General features: G+C 36.3%; 1 protein-coding gene across 8 annotated transcripts in view; it reads left to right on the top strand.

Annotated features, from left to right (window-relative positions):
- Window positions 1-1,206: 1,206 nt before the first annotated feature.
- The window catches only part of VRK2 (VRK serine/threonine kinase 2), a 116,475-nt gene continuing 97,258 nt past the window's right edge, over window positions 1,207-20,423 (top strand). For 5 of the 8 annotated variants that reach the window (XM_055243355.2, XM_055243356.2, XM_055243351.2 and 2 more), the window contains exons 1-2: window positions 1,207-4,540; window positions 6,527-6,667. In XM_055243355.2, the coding sequence (XP_055099330.1) occupies window positions 6,532-6,667 (136 nt within the window). In that variant the 5' untranslated portion in view covers window positions 1,207-4,540; window positions 6,527-6,531. The other 3 variants (XM_063616857.1, XM_055243353.2, XM_063616858.1) reach the window with 3 other exon arrangements.

Here is a 20,423-nt window from a genome sequence, read left to right as displayed (position 1 = left end):
CTATTATTTTCAAAATTATTAATTTCAAAATTTCTATGTCAGGAACTGCTTAGCTGTTTAGAGATTGTAAGTTTATGAGTGCAAATGGCCTCTTGATTTTTATAGAACAAAAATACTAGCTCTTCTTTGGCAGGCAAAACACTTTCACTGATATGATCTCCTTATCTCACTTTAAATAACAAAAATTGGCTTTTTCTGAATGTTTTGTCTATGCATCATCTTTAACATTTTAATTGATTTGAAATGATCTTGGCCTTGTAAAGTATGCTTACTAAATGGTTGGGTTTTTCTTTTTCTTTTTAACCAGTGTAAGCATTTTATAGCACCCAGTTCTTTGAAAAGCAGAACCCATGCCATACCTACAAGTTGGCACACAGCCAAGAAAGTCCTTTTGTGTGTGTGTATTTGTGGTGAATCATTCATAGCCTGTAAGATCTATCAAAATAGCTTTGTTTGAAAACCTAGTTTTCCCCATATTTTTTTTCTGATGACTCACACTTCAGTGCTTTCATGTCTAGATTCTCTTTTCTTTCTTGTTTCTCATCATGTTCATTCAGAAGATGTTCTTTCACTAGTTCCAAAATTTGTATTTCTATATTCTGTCAGTTTTCATCTTGAAACATACACACAGCAATATGCTCTGAATCATAAAATTCTGCATTAAATCCCAACACTTAAAAAAAAACACATATTCTCAATATAGGTTTACCTGCTCCTGTTGCCATTTTTATTTAGTACAAATTTATTAACATTTAAAAATCATTGGCACTTATGAAACTTGAAACTTTATTTTACTGTTAGGAAGATTTTGGCTGCAAGAAATATAAAAACCAAAGCTAAGTGGTTTAAATCATAAGAACACTTAACACTTCATGGATGAATATGAAAATACGGTGGTTCAGGATTAGTTGAATTAGTAGTTCAATAATGGCCTCAAAGACTCAGGATCTTCCCATCTTTCTCTTTTGCCATTCTTTTAAATCGATTTTATTAAGGCATAATTTATATATAATTCAATTTTAAGTGTACAACTAGAGGAATTTTGACAAATGTATAATAATGTATCTATTACCACAGTAAAGAAATTTAACATTTGCAACGTTTCAGCTCCTTGCAGTCAATCCCAGCTCTTTGATTTCGAATAAATTATTATATTGTATATACTCCTTTGTGTCTTCTTTTACATAGCATCGTGTTTTTGATATTCATCCAGCTTATTGACTGTATTGGTTCTTTGCTCCTTTTTATTGCTGAGTGATAGTTCATTGTATAGTAGATATATTATAATTCGCTTATTCATTCACCAGTTGATGGAAATTTATTTCCAGTTTTTGGCTATTACATATGAAGCTACTCTAAAGATTCCCCTACAAGTCTTTGTGTGGATACAAGTTTAGATTTATCTTGGGTAAATATGCGAATGCTGGGTTGTATGTTAATTATATGTTTGACACTTTAAGAACCTGCCAAACTGTTTTCCAGAGTGGCTGTACCATCAACAGCAATAAAAGAGAATTCCAAGTTGTTCCAAATCCTTGGTAACTTATTAGTATTTTTTGAAAAGCAAAACTTTTTCATTTTGATGAAGTTAAATTTCTTCTTTTAGGTTTCCAGCTTTTAAATTTTTTATACTTTATAAGTACACACATTTAAATATTATATAGAGTTTCTGCTAAGTTTTCTCTAAAAAGTTTTAGATTTAGATCTTGTATTTAGATTTAGCTGTATGATCAGTTTCAAGTAAATTTTTACATGGGGTGTGAATTAAGGGTTGACGTTTCTTTCTTTCTTCTTTTTTTTGTATATATGGATGTCTAGCTGTTCTAACATTTGTTGAATATTCTGCCATTCCTGGGGCTTTAGATTAGTACTTTTTCCACCTTCGTGGTCACACGATGACTGCAGCCATTTTAACCATCACATCAGAGACTATCTCTTTCAAGAATGTGTCCAGGAAATTTCTTTTCACCTCTTGTTACCTAGACTCAGCACATGCTTATTTTGTACTGTCTAAACCAATCATGGGAATTGGAATGGGGCCAGCATGATTCACTTATTCATTGAAGAAGAAAATGGTTGTCCATATTCTTTCTAGGGGTTGGGGATACAGTAGTGATGAAAACAGGCAAAAATGTTGCCTGACCTCGTGAAACATACAATTTACTGAAAAAGATTGTCTTTTGTCAAAATAAATAATAAACTGTATAATATATTGCTGTATAGCAGTAGGTACTGGGGAAAATACAGGGAAAGAGGCTATGAAATATTGTGGGTGGGCTGAAATTTCAGATAAGATGTTTAGGAAAGGTCTCACTGAACTGACTTTTAAATAAAGACCTGAAGGAAGTGATGGAGTAGGCCATACAGATACCAGGTTGGAGAGTGGTCCAGGTGGCAGGAAATGTGAAAAGTTCTTGAGAACAGATACCAGGTTGGAGAGTGGTCCAGGTGGCAGGAAATGTGAAAAGTTCTTGAGAACAACAGGCCACTGTGGTTGAAGAGAGTAATAGGAGATTGGGGAGTGGGAGTGTATAATAGGTAGATCATCACTGTTGTTTTCAACAAGTGGCAATTTCGGCAAAATTTGGTCATGTTGGGGGACATTTTGGTTGTTATAACTTGTGTGGGAGGGAGCGCTGAGGAGACCAGGGATACTGCTAAATATCCTGCAATGCACAGGACAGCCTACCTCTCAATCCTCCTCCTCCTCCTATATCCCCAACAAAGAATTATCCAGGCTGACTCTCAATAGTGCCCAGGTTGAGAAATGCTGTTTAAAGTCATAGCGAAGACTGGCTAATTGTGAATAAATTGGAATAACACTGAATTGTTTTAAGCTCAGTAATTATTTAAGCTTTAAGGATCATGTGGCTGCTTGTTGTGAACAGACTAAAGGTATAAGAGGGTATAAAACATTTAGGAGGGTAATACAATTACCTAGAGAAAAAATATGGTTTGGGCCAGAATGCAGGTAAGGGTGCTAAGTGATAGATGCTGGATATATTTTGAAGGTCGAGCCAACAGGATTTACTAACACTGGATACATGCCTGTAGGGAGAGGAACCACCTACAAGTAATCTGCTGTGGCTGCTACTGGAGTTGTGTCTTCTCAAAAGGGAGCCGGGGAAGTGGTGGAAAGCTGAATAAATTTGGAAAAGAGGAAAGAGTACCCAATATGGATATTAGGATCAGTAACCAATTGCATCTGTTACATAAATATCTTACGAAAATAAGGACACTGTTGGACCAGTGAATGACTAAGGGCACAATTATTCCTGGGCTAAGTTTCTTTAAAAATACTTTTTTGTTTGTTTTTAGAAACGTCTACTCATGCCATCTTTCATTTTGGTGACAGTCTGAAAGATGTAGGAAGTCCCAATTCCTTATTCTATCAAAGTCGTTAAAGGGCTCCAATTTTCCTTTCAGTATTTGCATCCCAACCAATTATTGGTGGTTCCTATGTAGAATGCTGAGGTATTAATAATCTGTTTCTAAGCATTTGTTTGGTTTAGTCTAAAATATAAGCTTACTATGAGTCTTTTTTTTCTTTCCTTCGAGACGGAGTTTCGCTCTTGTTGTCCAGGCTGGGGTGCAGTGGCACGCTCTCTGCTCACTGCAATCTCCGCTTCCCGGGTTCAAGTGCTTCTGCCTCAGCCTCCCGAGTAGCTGGGATTACAGGCGTCCGCCACCACGCCTGGCTAATTTTTTGTATTTTTAGTAGAGATGGGGTTTCACCATGTTGGCCAGGCTGGTCTCAAACTCCTGACCTCAGATGATCCACCCACCTCGGCCTCCCAGAGTGCTGGGAGTATAGGCGTTAGCCACTGTGCCTGGCCCCTATGAGTCTTTATGTATTAGAGAACTGCTTAATAAAGTCCTCACCTTATCTGTCATAATCTTATAACCAATAGCCTTATAATCTAATAACTAGGGTTATTTCCATTTCACAGACAAAAAAATCCTGAAGTTTGTTAATTACGGTGTTAAATTATCCAACGATTAATGGCAGAAATAGGTCCTGAACCAATATGCCCTTGAGAATTTAAACGAGGTGAGTTACATACAGGCCCTCCTAAGTCTTCGCTAGTACTAGTTAGTTGCTCGGCGAGAGCTCGATAAGGACTAGCCATTTGGAAGCTCGTAGTACTCAGGTTGTGGTACAGGAGATCTAACACTCCTCCTACACAAATGCATGTCATGTATTTCGTACCAAACTGGTCTGGCGGCGGCTCTTCGTCCAGACGCTGGCGGGCCAGGGTGGAGGTAATAACACAGCTCCCATTCCCCATGTAGCCGCGCCCTCTCCTCCCCCTGGGCGTCTCCGGGGCGTGGACAGGTCGCTGAAAGGAACCGGCTGCGGCCTGTGTGAGGCTCCGCGGGCCGCTGCACTGCGAGGCCGACGCAGCTGCAGAGAGGTTAGGGCCGGCTCGAGTGCTGGGCCCGCCTCCCCGCGGGACTGTAGGCCCGGGGGCTCCGCCTCGTCCCAGCAGCAGGCAGGAGGCTGTGCGCGCGGCCCGGCGGCGGGGGATCCTGAGGACTGGTCAGTCTCTTGCTCTGGGGTCTTGGGTGGCGGGCGGCACCTCCGCTTGCAGTGCCGGAGCCGCGGCCCCGCCCGGAAAAGGGCTGCCGTCGGAGTTAGATGCCGGGGACTCCGGGCCGTCCCAGCCCCCGGACCTCAGCCCGGGCCGGGGCAGAGTCGCTGCTTCCGCGTTTGGTTCCTTTTTCCCCGCTGGGAGTGAGAACAAGGCGTCCCTTTATACTCGCGTTTGCCAAAAGCGGGGTCCGACGTGTTAGCGGAAAACTGGTTGGAGTTTCTCTTTTTCCTGGTGCAGAGAGAACTTGTGGCGGGAAGTTGGAGCGCGGGGCTGGCCGTAGGTCCCCGGCGTGCTAAGGGCGGACGGACTAGGCGGCTGGGCCGCGCTGCTTCTCGTTACCTTCCGCAGGGTCAAGGGGCCGCGGCGGGGTTGGAGGTCAACCCAGGCACATGTTAACCCCTGGGTACGAGTTTGCCTGGAAACTCGTGTTGAGGACTCATCTTGGCCCTGGGAAGGTACCCAGAACCCGAAGGGACACCCCTGACAGGGACTGGCCCTGAGAGGAGACTGTCGTTTCCCTTGGCAGATGAACTCGGGACTCGCCCCCAGGATGTGCGTTTCGTAGTCAAGAGTCTCCCTTACCGCCTCAAGCCCTGAAGCCACTGCCTTGCCCCAAAGTGTATTTATCCTTTTTATAATTATTTAGAATTTATTCCTTAATCAGTAGTTTACACTTCGGAGACTTTGTTTTAAACTAGTAAATCTGTAATAGGCACCAGCCTATATAATGTACTGGTCAAGGGAAACCTCCACAAAAACTTTTCCTGGTTTATGATACAATCAATGCTCTAGGCATAGTTCACCATCCAAATTCCCAGCTTCCCTTGTGTGCCTATCAGGAGGAGGAAGGTGAATATTGTTAAAGATACACGCAGTGACTCTACCTGGGACGCTGCTGCTAAGTAAAAAAGCAGTTAAGTGAAGGAGGAAAAACCTGTTAAAGGAAAAACAGATACTTTCTCTTATGGAAGATAGGAAGATTATATTAAGAAAAGTTTACGTTTACGTATATATGTTTTTAATTAACTTTCATGTCAGAAATTCTTAATAGTTTAAAATACTTGGAGGATCATGGTTACCTTCACATTTAAATTATTTTCAGGCATGTATGCTGCCATATGTATTTTCCCCTAAGAAATTTTCTCTTTCAACTCAGAATTTCCCATTGAGAAATTTGCTAACCTATGTACAATTATAATTAATTGATTAAAGTTGCATGGCTGTGCTATGGAGATTATGCTTTTGTTGTTGGTGGCACAGTTGTAATCTCTAAGGCAGGACTATTTTCACTGTGATGAACCTCAGAGAGGGTAAGAAGACAAATGCTGAGAATATTTTGGCAGCCCGGGAACTGATGGCCTAGTATTCTGCTAAGTTACATATCCATGAAAATCCCTGGCTCATTTAACAAATGTTTGCTGAGTACCTACTCGGTGTCACGTGCTTTGCTTGGTGGTGATGATGTCCATTGCCATTGTCTGTGTCTTCCCAATCCAATTCTGTGTTCTTTTCTAGTGAGTGAGGACCTTCTCACTTTTAATATTTTACATTCTTAATGAAAGCAATATTTCCATGTACCTGAAATTTATTTTCTTTTTTCATTGGAAATTGTTAATTTCTTGTTTCTTAAGGTGTATCCTGCACTGTTAATATGTGCTATAGACCCCCAAAATGAATTTTGGATGAAATTTGATTAGTTTGCTTCTGTTTTTTTAAAATATCCTTACCTCTTAGATCTCAGTATTGTAATGTATGTGAATTTCTAATTTGAATATAATGTGTGGGCTTTTCCAAACTAAATTAACTTTAGAATCCTAATTTCTGGGAACCTGGGAAAGTTCCCCATTGAAGACATTTTGGGAAATGTATTTTAAGAGTTTTGTTTGTTTGTTTTTATTTTTACCCATTTATCTCACCCTTTCTGCCAACAGAAGTGATGCCACCAAAAAGAAATGAAAAATACAAACTTCCTATTCCACTTCCAGAAGGCAAGGTTCTGGATGATATGGAAGGCAATCAGTGGATGCTGGGCAAGAAGATTGGCTCTGGAGGATTTGGATTGATATATTTAGGTAAAGTAAAACCTTAAATTACCAATTATTCTTATATCTGTGACTGTAACTGTGATTACTTAGTGATATTTTAAGAATGGAAATATGGAATTCATATGTGTACTTCATTAAAATTCATGATTGTACTTGATTAAGTAATAATATACTACAGTGTCTAGGTTCAAGACATCACTGACCCACTCCTTGTTGTCCATGTTTTTCTGAGTAAATCTTAGAAGTCTTTTTGGAGCATAATTATACAATCTGCCAGACAAAATGCTAACTTTCTTTTTTTTGAGAGTTTGTTTACTTAGAAACATCCTTTTTTCAGATGAGAAACCACAACTGTATAGATAAAAACGCTTTCTGTTTGTGACTCTTAATCATTAATATTTAGGCAATACAAGAGTCTAGTGATTTCTTAACTGGGCCCTACTGGAGAATTCATAGATAAAACTTAAGGCATCTATTCTGTGAAATGAATTAACTTCTCTCTCGTGCATCTAGAGTGGTCCTAGGGATGTGCCATTCTTGGGATAACTGAAAAAATAAACACTCAAAATTATTTTCTGTGATCTGTGGTACAGGTAAGGAACCATGGACTGGGTAGGCCTTTACATTGCATTTAAGCATTTAAAAATTACACTGAACTTTAATGGATCATTGAGTTGGAATGAGGAGGGGATATCCATGAAAAGATTGATGAATAAAATAAGGAAAATAGTAGTGATTTTTAAAAATATGCCCTCAAGGATAAATTCTCCTAAATGTACTGACTTGAGATCACATCTATTTCTATAGGAGTTTAAGGAGTTGATAAAATACCTCCGTTGAGGGAATCTTGGGTTCTCATCACATATTTCCAGAAAAACATGCTTCATGGATCCTGAAACATAAAGATCCTCTTCTGATAAAATTAAGATTGTAGTTTTGAATGAATGAATGAAATCTGGTCAATAAGTAGCTGCTTATTAAATACTTAAGTGTCTAATCTAGTTGGAAAGACAAGATCAGCACAAAAAATTGTATGGGTCGAGTAAAGGACCCATTTAAAGGGTTTGAACTTTCTTGAAATTGCTTGAAAAAATACTATGGTTATTAAGTGCTAGATTGAGTGACATAGTCAACACTGTTCAATAGAAATGTAATACAAGTTACATATGTAGTTTAAAATTTTCTAGGAGCCACATTAAAATACGTTGAAAGAAACAGGTGAAATTATTTTAATAATATTTAATCCAGTATATCAAAAATATTATTTCAATATGCTCTCAACATAAACAAATGAAATATTTTACTTTTTTAAATGAAAGTCTTTAAAATCCAAGGTGTATCTAGTCTCAAGAGCCCAATTAGCACATGTGGCTCATATGCTCAGTAACTACATGTGGCTGCTGTATAGAATAGTGCAAATAAAGACTATGTGAGGATAAGTATTGTTTGAAACTTGAACTTAGTGAATTCTCTTTCACAGCAAAGAGTTAAGATCTCTAGTATACTGTCTTGACTCAAGGTTGAGGTACAGTGTTGAATAAATTATTTCTGATGTGGCTGAGCTATAGCCTTGGATTCCATAGCTTATCACTATTGGTTTTCTAATGTTTGTATTATTTGAGTAATTTCAAAGAACTAGAGAAAAATATTGAATGTGTTGATCTTATCTCTTCGATTTTCTTGAAATGTAAATATTATATGTATTTAAATTCAAGTGAATGTTTACGATTAAATAGTGTGTGTCTGTATACTGTATGTATCTATGTGTACACATAGTCACTATTGTTACTGTTATAATAAAGGAATATACTTGCATAGGCATGTGACTTACTTGTCCCTATTCAAATGCAGAAAAATATTTGCTTCTTTCAGTCTAAGTACAGTGTCACATATTTTTATTTATTTATTTTTTTTTTTGAGGCAGAATCTCATGCTGTCGCCCAGGCTGGAGTGCAGTGGCTCAATCTCGGCCCACTGCAACCTCCACCTCCTAGGTTCAAGCAATTCTCATGCCTCAACCTCCCAAGTAGCTGGGACTACAGGCACCTGCCACCCTGCCTGGCTAATTTTTGTATTTTTAGTAGAAACGGGGTTTTGCCATATTGGCCAGGATGGTCTCGAACTCCTGACCTCAGGTGATCCGCCCACCTCGGCCTCCCAAAGTGCTGGGATTACAGACGTGAGCCACTGTGCCCAGCCTACTTATTTTTTTTTTATTACCAAAATAATACTATTTGTTTTACAATATATTTTCAGGGTTCAGTATGTAATGGAACATTCTCTAGTATCTGAACTTTAGAACCTGGACCCTACCTAGGAAGATTAGCAAGTGCACACCATTGAGGAAGGACTTTAAAGAAATATTTAGCTATTTTCAGAAAAAAGACTCCAATACTTCAGAATTTATAATAAAGATGTGTGTTCCAAATGTTGTAACTGTCCCATTAAAAGTGATGCTAATGAATCATAGAATCAGTTTAACTTCACTAAACTTAGTTTTTACTATTTTCAAAGGTATACAAACAAATCAATATGAAATTACATCATGTTTTTGCATTTTACCATGGTTCTCATCACTTCCTCTATATAAATGAAGAGAAGAAGCAGTAAAATTCAAATTTTCCTGAACACTTTTGTGTCCAACGACATTCATTGCAGTTCTTTCCAGATACCCTCTTTCAGCAGACACTTGATCAGCATTTACTGCCTAAGGCTGAGAAGAAACTAGCCGCTCTGTCTAGCTCATTGTACATGTACAACTGTCCTCTAGCTTTGAGATCAGTGGCCAGGGCCTTTCGGTAATCAGCAGCTTACAGTTAAGGGGAAGGGGCAGAGAAGTTTGGTATTTACTCTTGACTTGGAGAAATAATGTGCCTCTAGCATTAATAGAAATAGCTATAAGAGTGAAAAGAGAAGTCTGAATACAAGAACAAAGTCAAAGTTCTTTCTTTGAATGTGAAAAGAGAAGGGGAGGAAAAACGAAGAAAGGAAACTGGTTTAGGGGATGGGAAAAATTGCTGTCATTTTAGTATCAAATGAGTGAAAAAGTTTTTTAAACTTCAGGAAGGAGAGAAAACTGAGGGTTAGAATTTAACTATAATGCTGGGTATAACATAGAACCAAGTAAATTACGGGAGAATTGCATAAATAATAGCAGAGGTTTTGGCATTAGGCATATCTGACCTGAATCCTGACCTGATGAAGCCACTTATTCATCTGGTTACTTAATCCTTTGGGTTCTTTGTTTCTATTCTGCATAATTGTGATAATAATAATTGTGAGGAGAATTAAATGAGATTTTTTTTAAGGAACTTGGTAAGCATTTAATAAATGTAATTTATTTATTTATTTCCATAGACTCTCCCATTCTTAATACTGGTGCCATAGTGGGGCCAGGCACAGTGGCTCATGCCGGTAATCCTAGCACTTTGGAAGACCCAGGCGGGTGGATTGCGTGAGCTCCAGCCTGGGCAACTTGGTGAAACCCCATCTCTACTAAAATATAAAAAATTAGCTGGTTGTGGTAATGTGTGCCTGTAGTCCCAGTACTCAGGAGGCTGTGGCATGAGAATTGCTTGAACCTGGGAGGAGGAGTTTGCAGTGAGCCAAGATTGCACCACTGCATTCTAGCTTAGGTGACAGAGTGAGACTGTCTCAAAAAAAAAAAAAAAAAAATGCTGCCATAGTGGATTAAGATGATGACAAAGAACTCCATTGGAAGGATGGATTTTCTATTTATTCTACTATGAATTTTGGTGGATTTAACTACTAATGTGGTAAAACTGAGAACATAGAGAATGTCAGCATAAGACTTTATGACATTTTACTGACTGATAAAAGCTCCCCCTAAAATTTGCTATAGTAGTGGAAAGTTCTCATATAAGCTGTATTTAATCTGCCTCAGATATTAAAGCTATTGGTTTCAGAAATTATTCAAAATTGAGAATAACAGAATTACAGGATAAACTTAGCCACATTCTTTTGAAGGCTGATTATATAAGTAAAAGATATGATTTATCTGTAGAAGTTTTAGTTTTTTGAAGGTGGCACAGTGATGACCATTTAGCATCTTTGAAGTGTCAAGCACAGAATAGATGTTCAACAGTTATTTGCCTGAGAAATTGAGACTGAGATTGGAGTACTTAACCCACACGAGCTAGTTTGCTTTGTTCTCTTCCATAATTATAGATGTCACTCTTCGATCTACTCCTACAGATTAGTATCCTTAGTCACCAGGAAAGTTGAGACAAGGCAACTATCATGACATCATCTAAAAGAATGTGCATATGCTTTATTGACGGGACATCAGTAGCAATATCTTTTATAAAGATATTATTATCTCAAAGCTTTTATAAAGAATAACACATTGTTATAACTAAACTGTGGTGAAGCCTGAAAATCAGATCATTTATCCATTGACAGATGTTTAAATTTCATCAAAGTGACTGCCAGACATTTTTGGATCATGCTGTCAGATTAGCCTAATTTTGTACTTTAGAAACATAGAAGGAATCTTTTGTTGGGGGATAGGTTTTTAGAAATTACTAAAAGTTTAAATCATTTATTTTACTGATAAGGAAACATTTATATTTAAAACAAGTAAATATAAACCACATACATATAATTTTTTTACTTCTTCATAAAATAATTTTTTATTTTCTTTATAAATAGTGAGCTGTAATAGATTGATTTTAAGGTATGCAGAATGAAGTTTAGAAGAGCCCAATGATAGTGCTAGCAACAAAGTAGTGTGTTGGAATACATATTGCTTCGTTACATATTACCTTATTAAATGTTATTTTGGTAGTGTTTTATAGAGAGAGCTTTGAGATAAATAGCCTTATTTGACACAATGCAACATTGCGGTGCCACTGCAATTGTTATTAGGCAATTCTGCAAATGATACTGTGGGAGTGAAGAGAAGAATAAATGTGAAAATGAGAATAATTTGTACTAGAAACTATAGTGTGTATGATAAATTAGTCTCCAGAAGGTGTAAATAATAGGTAATATAAACTCAAAACGAGGAAGGGATCACTTGGAATTTTGTAAATTTAATACGTTTGTTGGACTTACAGACAAGAAATAAAAGTCTCTACAAGATGTATTTTAATTTTGTTTATATTTAAATTTTGAGTTTTTAAAGAGATAGCAGTACCCAATTATCTATCAGTTAAGAAATCTAGGTGTTTAAGAAAGTTTGGGTTCCTTCCATTAAAAGGGAGACTTATAAGACTTGGCTTTTGCTTGGCTTTTTCATTTTTTTAAATATGCATTTTTTAAGCATATTTTGTATTATGGTTCTTCTTCATTTTCAACACTTTACTGTCAAATTCTTTTGCCTTAAGGGAAGATTTATAAAATACTCTATTCTTCAGTACATTTATATATTATGTCTCTTCCACTGGACCTGTTACTATCTTGTAACTGTTTACAGTGGTCAAGGTGTTTTTTTTAATTTGAAACCTATTGCTGTGGGGAAATTTCTTCTTCCTGAAATGAGCTCACCTCTATTGCCACACAATAAAAGAATTCTCAGCTTTTGAGAGCTTCTGGCTTCCTTATGAAATATGGATAGACTTCTGCTTCTGAAGTGTTTTAGGTTTTTTTTTCTTTAGATAAAGAAGAAGAGGAATAAATCGTATGAGGTGTGTTTCTTCTTTTAAGACACAGAAATATCTCTATCAGATAAATGAGAAGAAAATTAAGAAACTTTAAAGCTCTAAATGAGAGAGCTCATTAGAAATTAGCTACTTGGATAATGAAAATTTGTTCATCATCTACACTTAAAGGCACTTACGGTTTTTATACTGCTTAGATACTTGATTTTGCAATTAGTATTTCTTTAGAATGTTTGTCCCTGATAGCTCCATCACATGGACTGAGTTATTCCTGAACACTCTATTGTATTCTCCGTGAAAAAATATTTTAGGAGAAAAGATAGAAAACTCAGCAATTATTTCAAGATAATTGTTGAGGACTTCCCTTGTTTCTTTTAAAAGCATAGCCTTTTGTTAGCCAGGTGGATTTATCTTTTCTTTAACATCTTCGATCAAGTAATACTTGAGGGAAATATTCTGTAGAAAGACATCCATTGAAGGCCAGAAACATCTACAGATGCAATGTGATCCCAAGCAATGAAGCATGTGGCCCTTCATTGGCATTATATGATAACAGGAGGATCTTCTGGCAGAAGAACTGACTTTTGCTGCGTTCTGCATGCTGCCCCTCCAAACCCATCTTTGATTGGCACCTATGCCCTATTGAAACTGGCATCACACCTTCTGAATGGGCACAGTGCCAGGCTAGCAGATGGGTATGGGCAAAAGCATGCCAGAAACCCAGTATGTGAATCACGTTTAAGTATCAGGGGCCCAAATTCCCATCCAGGGATATAAAAACTACAGTCTGTTGAGAGCTTTTTGTGCTTAAGGTTAAAGGACATGCCATTTCTACTCCAGCTTAGAAGTTGATTAATTTTGAAAGTCAAACAGCAGCTCCTGTGGCTGTGTCAGGCAAAATCCTATCTTTGGTGAATGAGAATTACTACTTCATGTAGGGAAGAGAAAGTATTGTAATGAAGTTTCCAATGAGAGTTACTCTCCTGCAAGTGCCTCCAGCACTTAAGCAGCATGCATTCAGTGGAGATGAATATTTCTATTCTCCAGCAGAGCCAGGTGCAGTCAAAGCCAGATCTTCAACCTGCTGCAGTAAAGAACCCTAAATTTAGAAAGGGCAGGCAAAGTTTAGAAGAACTCCTTGGTGGCAGGCAGCTCTTTCCACTATGAGCTGATGAAGCTTCACAAAATTTTATAAAGGAGATCAAGGGAAAACTCCAAATAAAAGACCTTCAGAAAATTTCATCCTGAAACAGAAAGATTTTTAACAAACCAAAGGAAAAAGTTTAGTCCTTTCTCCTCAATGCAGAAAATCTTCTGAGTTTTCTATCAATAAAAACTTAGTTAACCAAAATGTTAGAACCAACTTAATGCATAAGTAACAAAACTTTCTATTTTTACATTTATTTCATTGCATGTCTATCATGTATATAAACTTTGCTTCTTGAATAATGGATTTTGCATAAAATTGAGTTCTAAACATCGTATTTCCTTCTGATTGTCTCACACCCACTACAGAACTCCCTTCCCCCACCCCCTGAAAGAGGGCACTCTTCCTTCTGATCACTTTAATCATATCTTCTAAATGCTCTAAAATTTACAGGAATGCGTGTAAGACCAGCTGTGGCCAAGAGAAGCTTTTCCTAATCGCCTTATAGCCGTTGCTTTTGCTTTTTCACTGTGTAAACTTTATCTATGGAACAGATTCCATGAGACCGTTGTGAATACTTCAACGTATTCAAAACATATAACTGCCACAAATTAAACTACTAAAACTAAAGCTGGTGCATTGTAACTGCCAAGTAAAACTGGCACGTCCCTCTGTCAGACTGCAGGAGAGTGTGCCATACAGTCCTCGGAAAACACAATTCATCCAGAAGCACTCTTGTCACTTGCTCTGATATTAAACCAGAGAAAGTGACATTAATTAAAGAAGTGACTTGAGCCAACAAAGGCAGTGAATTCTCAGCTTTGGCTCATGTGCAGACCTTAATCCAACCTGTTCTGCTTAGGTAGTGTGGCTATTTCTGAAGAGTAACTAGTGTGGCTACTCTCACCCCACCTCCTCTCATCTTCCCATTCTGCAACACATTTTTGAGGAACTAACATTTTATATCCAGGGTTGGACTGGTTAATTGGTATACTGGTAGTCATTGCAGGGCTTCCCAAAATAGTAGTGTGGTGGCATGTGATGCTTTTATTGTACTTAGTAATGGTGTGAGATGTAGAACTAGAGGTAGAGTTGCTCTAACAAAAAGGCAAGCAACAGCCAAACAGCAGAATACCTAGACTTGGTAGAGTGGAAGCGAGGAGGGTCTGCTGCTAGGACTGGTTGTGGAAACAAATGGTGGCTTGGTAGGCTTTATGAGAATTCCAAAATGCTGAAGAGGCATGCTAGGGAAGTGTTTATAACTTCTCTCTTTCTTTGTTCCGATGGTGTGCTTTCACACAATGCTCACCTCATTATTTCAGATGGTCACTATTTTGTATGCTGTCTTTTTAACCTGTTTCCCCCAACATGTGTGCACGCAGACACTACGTTATAAACTGCTTACAGGCAGTCACTCACAGTGCTTAATATGGCCTTGCATGTTATAGCCCTTAAAAAATGATTTGTTAAATTAGCTCTAGAACTGTTCTATTATGATTTTCCCAATAAATAGGTTGCCTGAGACAAAAAAATTCCATGCTCTATCCTATATGTGACCTGTGTGTAAGGCAGTGTACTTTCAGATTTAGATAAATTCTTTTATATCTTTTGGGGAGTTTGAAGGGATAAAAGTATGTATTTATTCTCTTTTCAAGTATATTTTTAAAATACAAGAAGCTGTGTACTTAATCCATAGATTGTAGAATTTATTGTGAAGGGTCTACTCTGTTAATGCATAGTATGGAGAGGGTACTAAAAAATGGACATTGGGTTAAGACAAATCAGTTTTCTCTTTCTAATAAAACAGTTCTTCTGAGTAGTATTTAATTGAAGTAGACCTAATAGCAAGTATAAACGTTTGTGGGGAAAAGCATGGTGTTTACTATAAAATGGATTGACTTACGGGCACGTAACATGCATAAGAAATCAACTTTTCAAAGAATGTAAGCACAACATTAACAGAAAATAAATTATTGGGATTTCTTTTAATCCAAGTCTGTGAAAGGTTTGATTAAGGGTTTTGTACATAGTCAGAAGCTTTTGTTACGGTTTCTGGGCAGGGGTATTTTATGTTTGAGATCAGGAATTTTCTATCCACATAATTAGTCATGAGGTTTAATGTACATTTTTTTTATATGAGGCAGACAATGTCTTCAAAGAGACAGCAGTGCTGCAAAGGAGCAAGAAAAGAAGGCCAAAGTTGACACACAGAGAGGCAAAACAGTGTAGGAAAAATCAACACGTTTTGCAAAATCAATCATTGAAAATGTGTCAGCATTCAGGAGACTCTCTTTAATTTGCAATCCAAGTGAAATAGAGTATTTAAATATGAGAGGCAGTATTATTGAGCCCAGCATGCCTGCTACCACTTGTTTGACTAGCTCAGAATAGAACACTGAGAGGCAAGGGCTCAAAGTTAAATGAACATTTATACATTTTAAAATCAAATGAAAGATTCAGAGTATATTCATGAATTAATTTTTTTTCAAAACCCTAAATTTAATCAGCTGGAATTACTTTAAAAGTGTCATTCTATTTAACTTTTGGGAATGATGAATTTGCCTTTTAATAGGGATGCTGTATTTTATCATGAAGATGAAACAAACTGTCTTTTGTTAATTATTCCCCAGAGACACTGGCCATTTTTCTCTCTCCAATGCTTAGTGTGGAGTAAAGGCAGCTTCCCGCAAATTTATTTCAAGCAAGAGCAATCGGAAGCTTCAACATGTGTGAAAGAGGTGCATAGAGAACATAGCTTCCATTTCAGGTATTCTGAGTGCCACCTAATGAACCTCTTAGAGATAATGTTACCAAAGCCTCACTGATGAGGCCATGAACATAGAACACAGAAAAGTAAAAAAGAATGAAAGAAGAGTCTGGTAAAGAGTAGTAGATGTGTGAAATGTGTCTGTAGTATCTGATAAATGCTGGGACTAGTTTTTGAATTCTTTTTTTAGGAAATTATCATATTTATTATCAAGTACTAAAATCTTTCACTTAGTATGTGCCAAGCTCTGTGTTAAGTGCATTGCATGAATTATTTCATTGAATCCTCTCAGCAGCTTAACTAAGGAAGACATTGAGGCCTAAAGAGGATACGTAAATTACCTCCTGGCCACAATTTTAAAAATGTCTCTTCTATATTTGAACTCCGGTCCCTGCCCTACTGATGTCCCTTATCAAAGAACACTTGAATTTATTGTTAGCCAGATAAAATAGTGACAAATGGCATGCTTATGACAAGCTCATTTCTAAAGTAACAGCAAAATATGTAATTGATAGTATTGGCAGCTAATTTAAGAAATCTGTTAGTGATGATGCTAATAATGGTGTCATTTTCATTCAGATTGACAACTCAAGGCATAGAGCATCAGTGATATGTTTTTGATATTATTAAGATCTCAAAATCTGTGAAAGAACATCTGATATTTATAGTAAACCTAATGTTAGGCACTGGAAAAATTACATTAAAAACGTACCATACCTCAAACAATATTTTTATGGAAAAAAGTGCGAATAGTCATCCAATAGTTCATGCAATCTGATGAGAAAGATTTGTTGGATTTTCATGCCTTTGCAAAACTGAATACATTTGTCTAGTTTTATACATTTTATACATTTGTTTTGAGTCAAATAAGCAACAGGAAGATCTAAATAGACCTGTTTAAATCCCTATGATACGATTTCAATAAGCACCATATAAAAATAGATACCTTTATAAATATTGAATGATTCTTGACTTTTTTTCATTGGATAATAATTTAAAGATACACTGCTTAGAAAAGTAGCTCTTTTAAAGAGTAAAACAAACAGAAAATACTTAAGATAAATAGGATCGTGTTAAAGAACATATCCCTTTACACAATTTGTTTCAGATACCAATATATTTTATTTATAATAAAAGTCTAGGTTTTGGAAAATTATTTTTAAATAATTAAAATTAGTTATTTCAAGATATTATACATGAGTAATGATTTATTACATACTCAAGGGTGATTTCATGAAGAAGTTAGAACATTTCATGTAGCGGTAAACCTTTGGGTGTTTATAATAGAGAAGAGATAGTTATTAGCTATTACAATGCAAAATTTTATACTAGAATACTTTTTTATTTGGTGTATACATATTTAGCAAGGAATAGAATGAACAAACACAAGTTACTACATTAAATACATGTTCTTGAGCAGTTACAGGGATATGGGATTATTAATTTCAAATTCTGGAGAATGTAAAGAAAAGCTATTCATTATACTTGATCTTGTTTCTATTAAAAAATCATGTATTACAGTTCTGTCTTACATCTCCAGTGTCAAATGTATTATAATTGAGAATAGAGAATTAGTTATGTAAACCCTTTATCTTACACAGTGTAAGGAGGATAGTAGAAGAAAAAGTAGTAAAACTGACAAAAAAAAAAAAAAAAACTCCCACACAAGACACTTCAAGAAAAGTGAGAAGAAAACAAAACAAACCTGTATAGCCAGCAGGTAAATGTTGCTGTGTGATGAAAAGAGGAAGAAAAAATTGTATAGTCTTCCAGAATAATCAGAATGTCTACTCTAGTAGAAAGCTTTTGAGCAAGATAAATCTTCTGAAATTAACTAGTTTAATGTAGATTGACTATAATAAAGAATTGCTGTAAAAAATAAGTATTTTTGTGGGGGGGGAGGGAGCACTTTTAAGTTCCTTCTGACTGTGAAAACCTGTTAAATCGTGAAAGATGGAGTTAAATTTATAAATGATCTGTTGATATTGGCACATGGATAGAGGCCTTAAGGAAATAATGGATGCAGCTGGTAAAGAAGCAGATCTCAGTCACAGAAAAATGAGATAAAGAGACCATCAAGAAGAAAAAATAATGGTTCTATTATCTGTTTATGTAGTGTATCTTTGGATAGTAAGAATATCACATGAAAATGTAAAGACATGCAAAATAAAGACCATAATGAAAAACATAAGAAAGATTTTCCTTATTTACAGCCTAATTTCAGCATAAAGATTAGAAAGTGCTTCAAAAGAGCAGGAACAGGGCTAAAGATTCTTACATACTAGGTTTTTAAACCTAAATTACAGAATTTACAGTATTATTTAAGGAAGGGAGGTCAACTACTTCAGCCCTCACTTCATACACTTTGAAAATAGAATTTATGATGGCTAAGAAAAATAATAGCTCTCATTCTATTGTATGGCCAAATTGAATGTCTCTTAGGAGGTAGAAGGAAACATTTGAAGTCTTAGTAAACCTGAAATCATTTCTTAATAGATTATCACTAAAATAGGTTTGAAAGGAGTGTATGATTGAAAATGACTTACAAGAGATAAGTGAGTTAAAATATTAAGAAAAGATTTGATGATATAAAGCAAAACCAGTTTAGTAAAACTTGGGGGATTTTTTTTAAGAACTATAAGTTATGAATATAGAATTTCATAACAAAGTTCAAATTTCTAAATTGATGAACTGTGGTTCAGAATTATAGGGTTAACAGTTAAGTTACATATCAACCCTTTAGGGAAGCTCAAAATGTATTTAGTTAATAATAATAAAAACAGCTAAGTTAGAGTTTATTAGTGTTAATGTTTGAGAAATAGATAAATGGGTTGGAAGATATAGTTTGTGGTAAAATGAAATAAGTATGTAATATAAACCACAACCAGTAACTGGCCAAAGACAGCAAAGAAAAATAACAGTTATATAAATTAGTGTATTATAATAAAATTGTCAGTTAACTACATTGGAGAAAAAGTCTGTAAGCCTCAATTAAAGAAGATCACTGACAGAACTTCGTAATCGGTTGCCAAAAGAGCAATACTTAAAATGATAAGATATAAAGACATGAAAAGGTTAAGGTTTTTCATGCACATGTAAGTAAACAGTAAAGCAATAGTAGGATCTGTTATTATTTTATATGCCACAGTGAAAATCATTAAGAGAGCTAAACAAGGATGTATATAGGATAAAAGGTTAGTAGAACAAAGTGAAAATGTAATGATAGAATATAATATAATGAGAATGTTATTGTTTATTTTTATCCTTGAAGAGAAAGCAGACCTTCAATAAGAAATTATAAATATGACTGGAGATATTATAAATAAATTCAGAAAATGACAAACCAGTTACCACTAAGTCTTCACACTGGTCTCTGTGGAACCCAGGTGTAGAGGTGAAAGGGGTAAGGGTTCTGGTCTCCTGTCCCACGTTTCAACTTTAGCATTTCTGCTTTATCTGTTCCATATTCAGGGTTACCTTGTCTTATTGCACATCACTTTATTGTGCTTTGCAGATACTGTGTTTTTTTACACGCTGAAGGTTGTGGTGACCCTGCATCAACCAAATGTATCAGTGCTGTTTTTCCAGCAGCGTGTGCTTCATGCATGTCTCTGTGTCACATTTTGGTCATTTTGACAGTATTTCAAACTTTTTTGTTATTATATCTGTTATGGTGATCTGTGATCAGTGATCTTTCTTGTGACTATCATAATTGTTTTGAGGAATCATGAACTGCACCCATACAAGATGGTGAATTTAATTGGTAAATGTAGCACATGGCCTGACTGCACCACTGACCAGCCATGCTCCCATCATTCTCCCTTTCCTCAGACCTCTCTATTCTCTGTGATACAGCAGTTTTGAAATAAGGCCAATTAATAACCCTAAAGTGGCCTTTAACTATTCAAGTGAAAGAAAGAGTTATGCATCTCTCACTTTAAATCAAAAGCTAGAAATAATTAAGCTTAGTGAGGAAGGCATGTCGAAAGCTCGGATAGGTTAAAAGCTAGGCCTCTTACACCAGTTAGCCCAATTGTGAATGCAAAGGAAGAATTCTTGAAAGAAATTAAAAGTGCTACTCCAGTGAACACATGAATGATAGGAACGTGAAGCAGCCTTACTGCTGATAATGAGAAAGTTTCAGTGGTCTGTATAGAAGATCAAACCAGCCACAACATTCCCTTAAGCCAAAGCCTAATCCAGAGCAAGCTCCTAACTCTTCCATTCTGGGAAAACTGAGAGAGGTGA

The sequence above is a fragment of the Symphalangus syndactylus genome, chromosome 14 (assembly GCF_028878055.3).
Source record: "Symphalangus syndactylus isolate Jambi chromosome 14, NHGRI_mSymSyn1-v2.1_pri, whole genome shotgun sequence".
NCBI lineage: Eukaryota > Metazoa > Chordata > Mammalia > Primates > Hylobatidae > Symphalangus > Symphalangus syndactylus.
The sequence above is the reverse complement of the archived record's forward strand: the minus strand, read 5'-3'. Positions and strand labels throughout refer to the sequence as shown.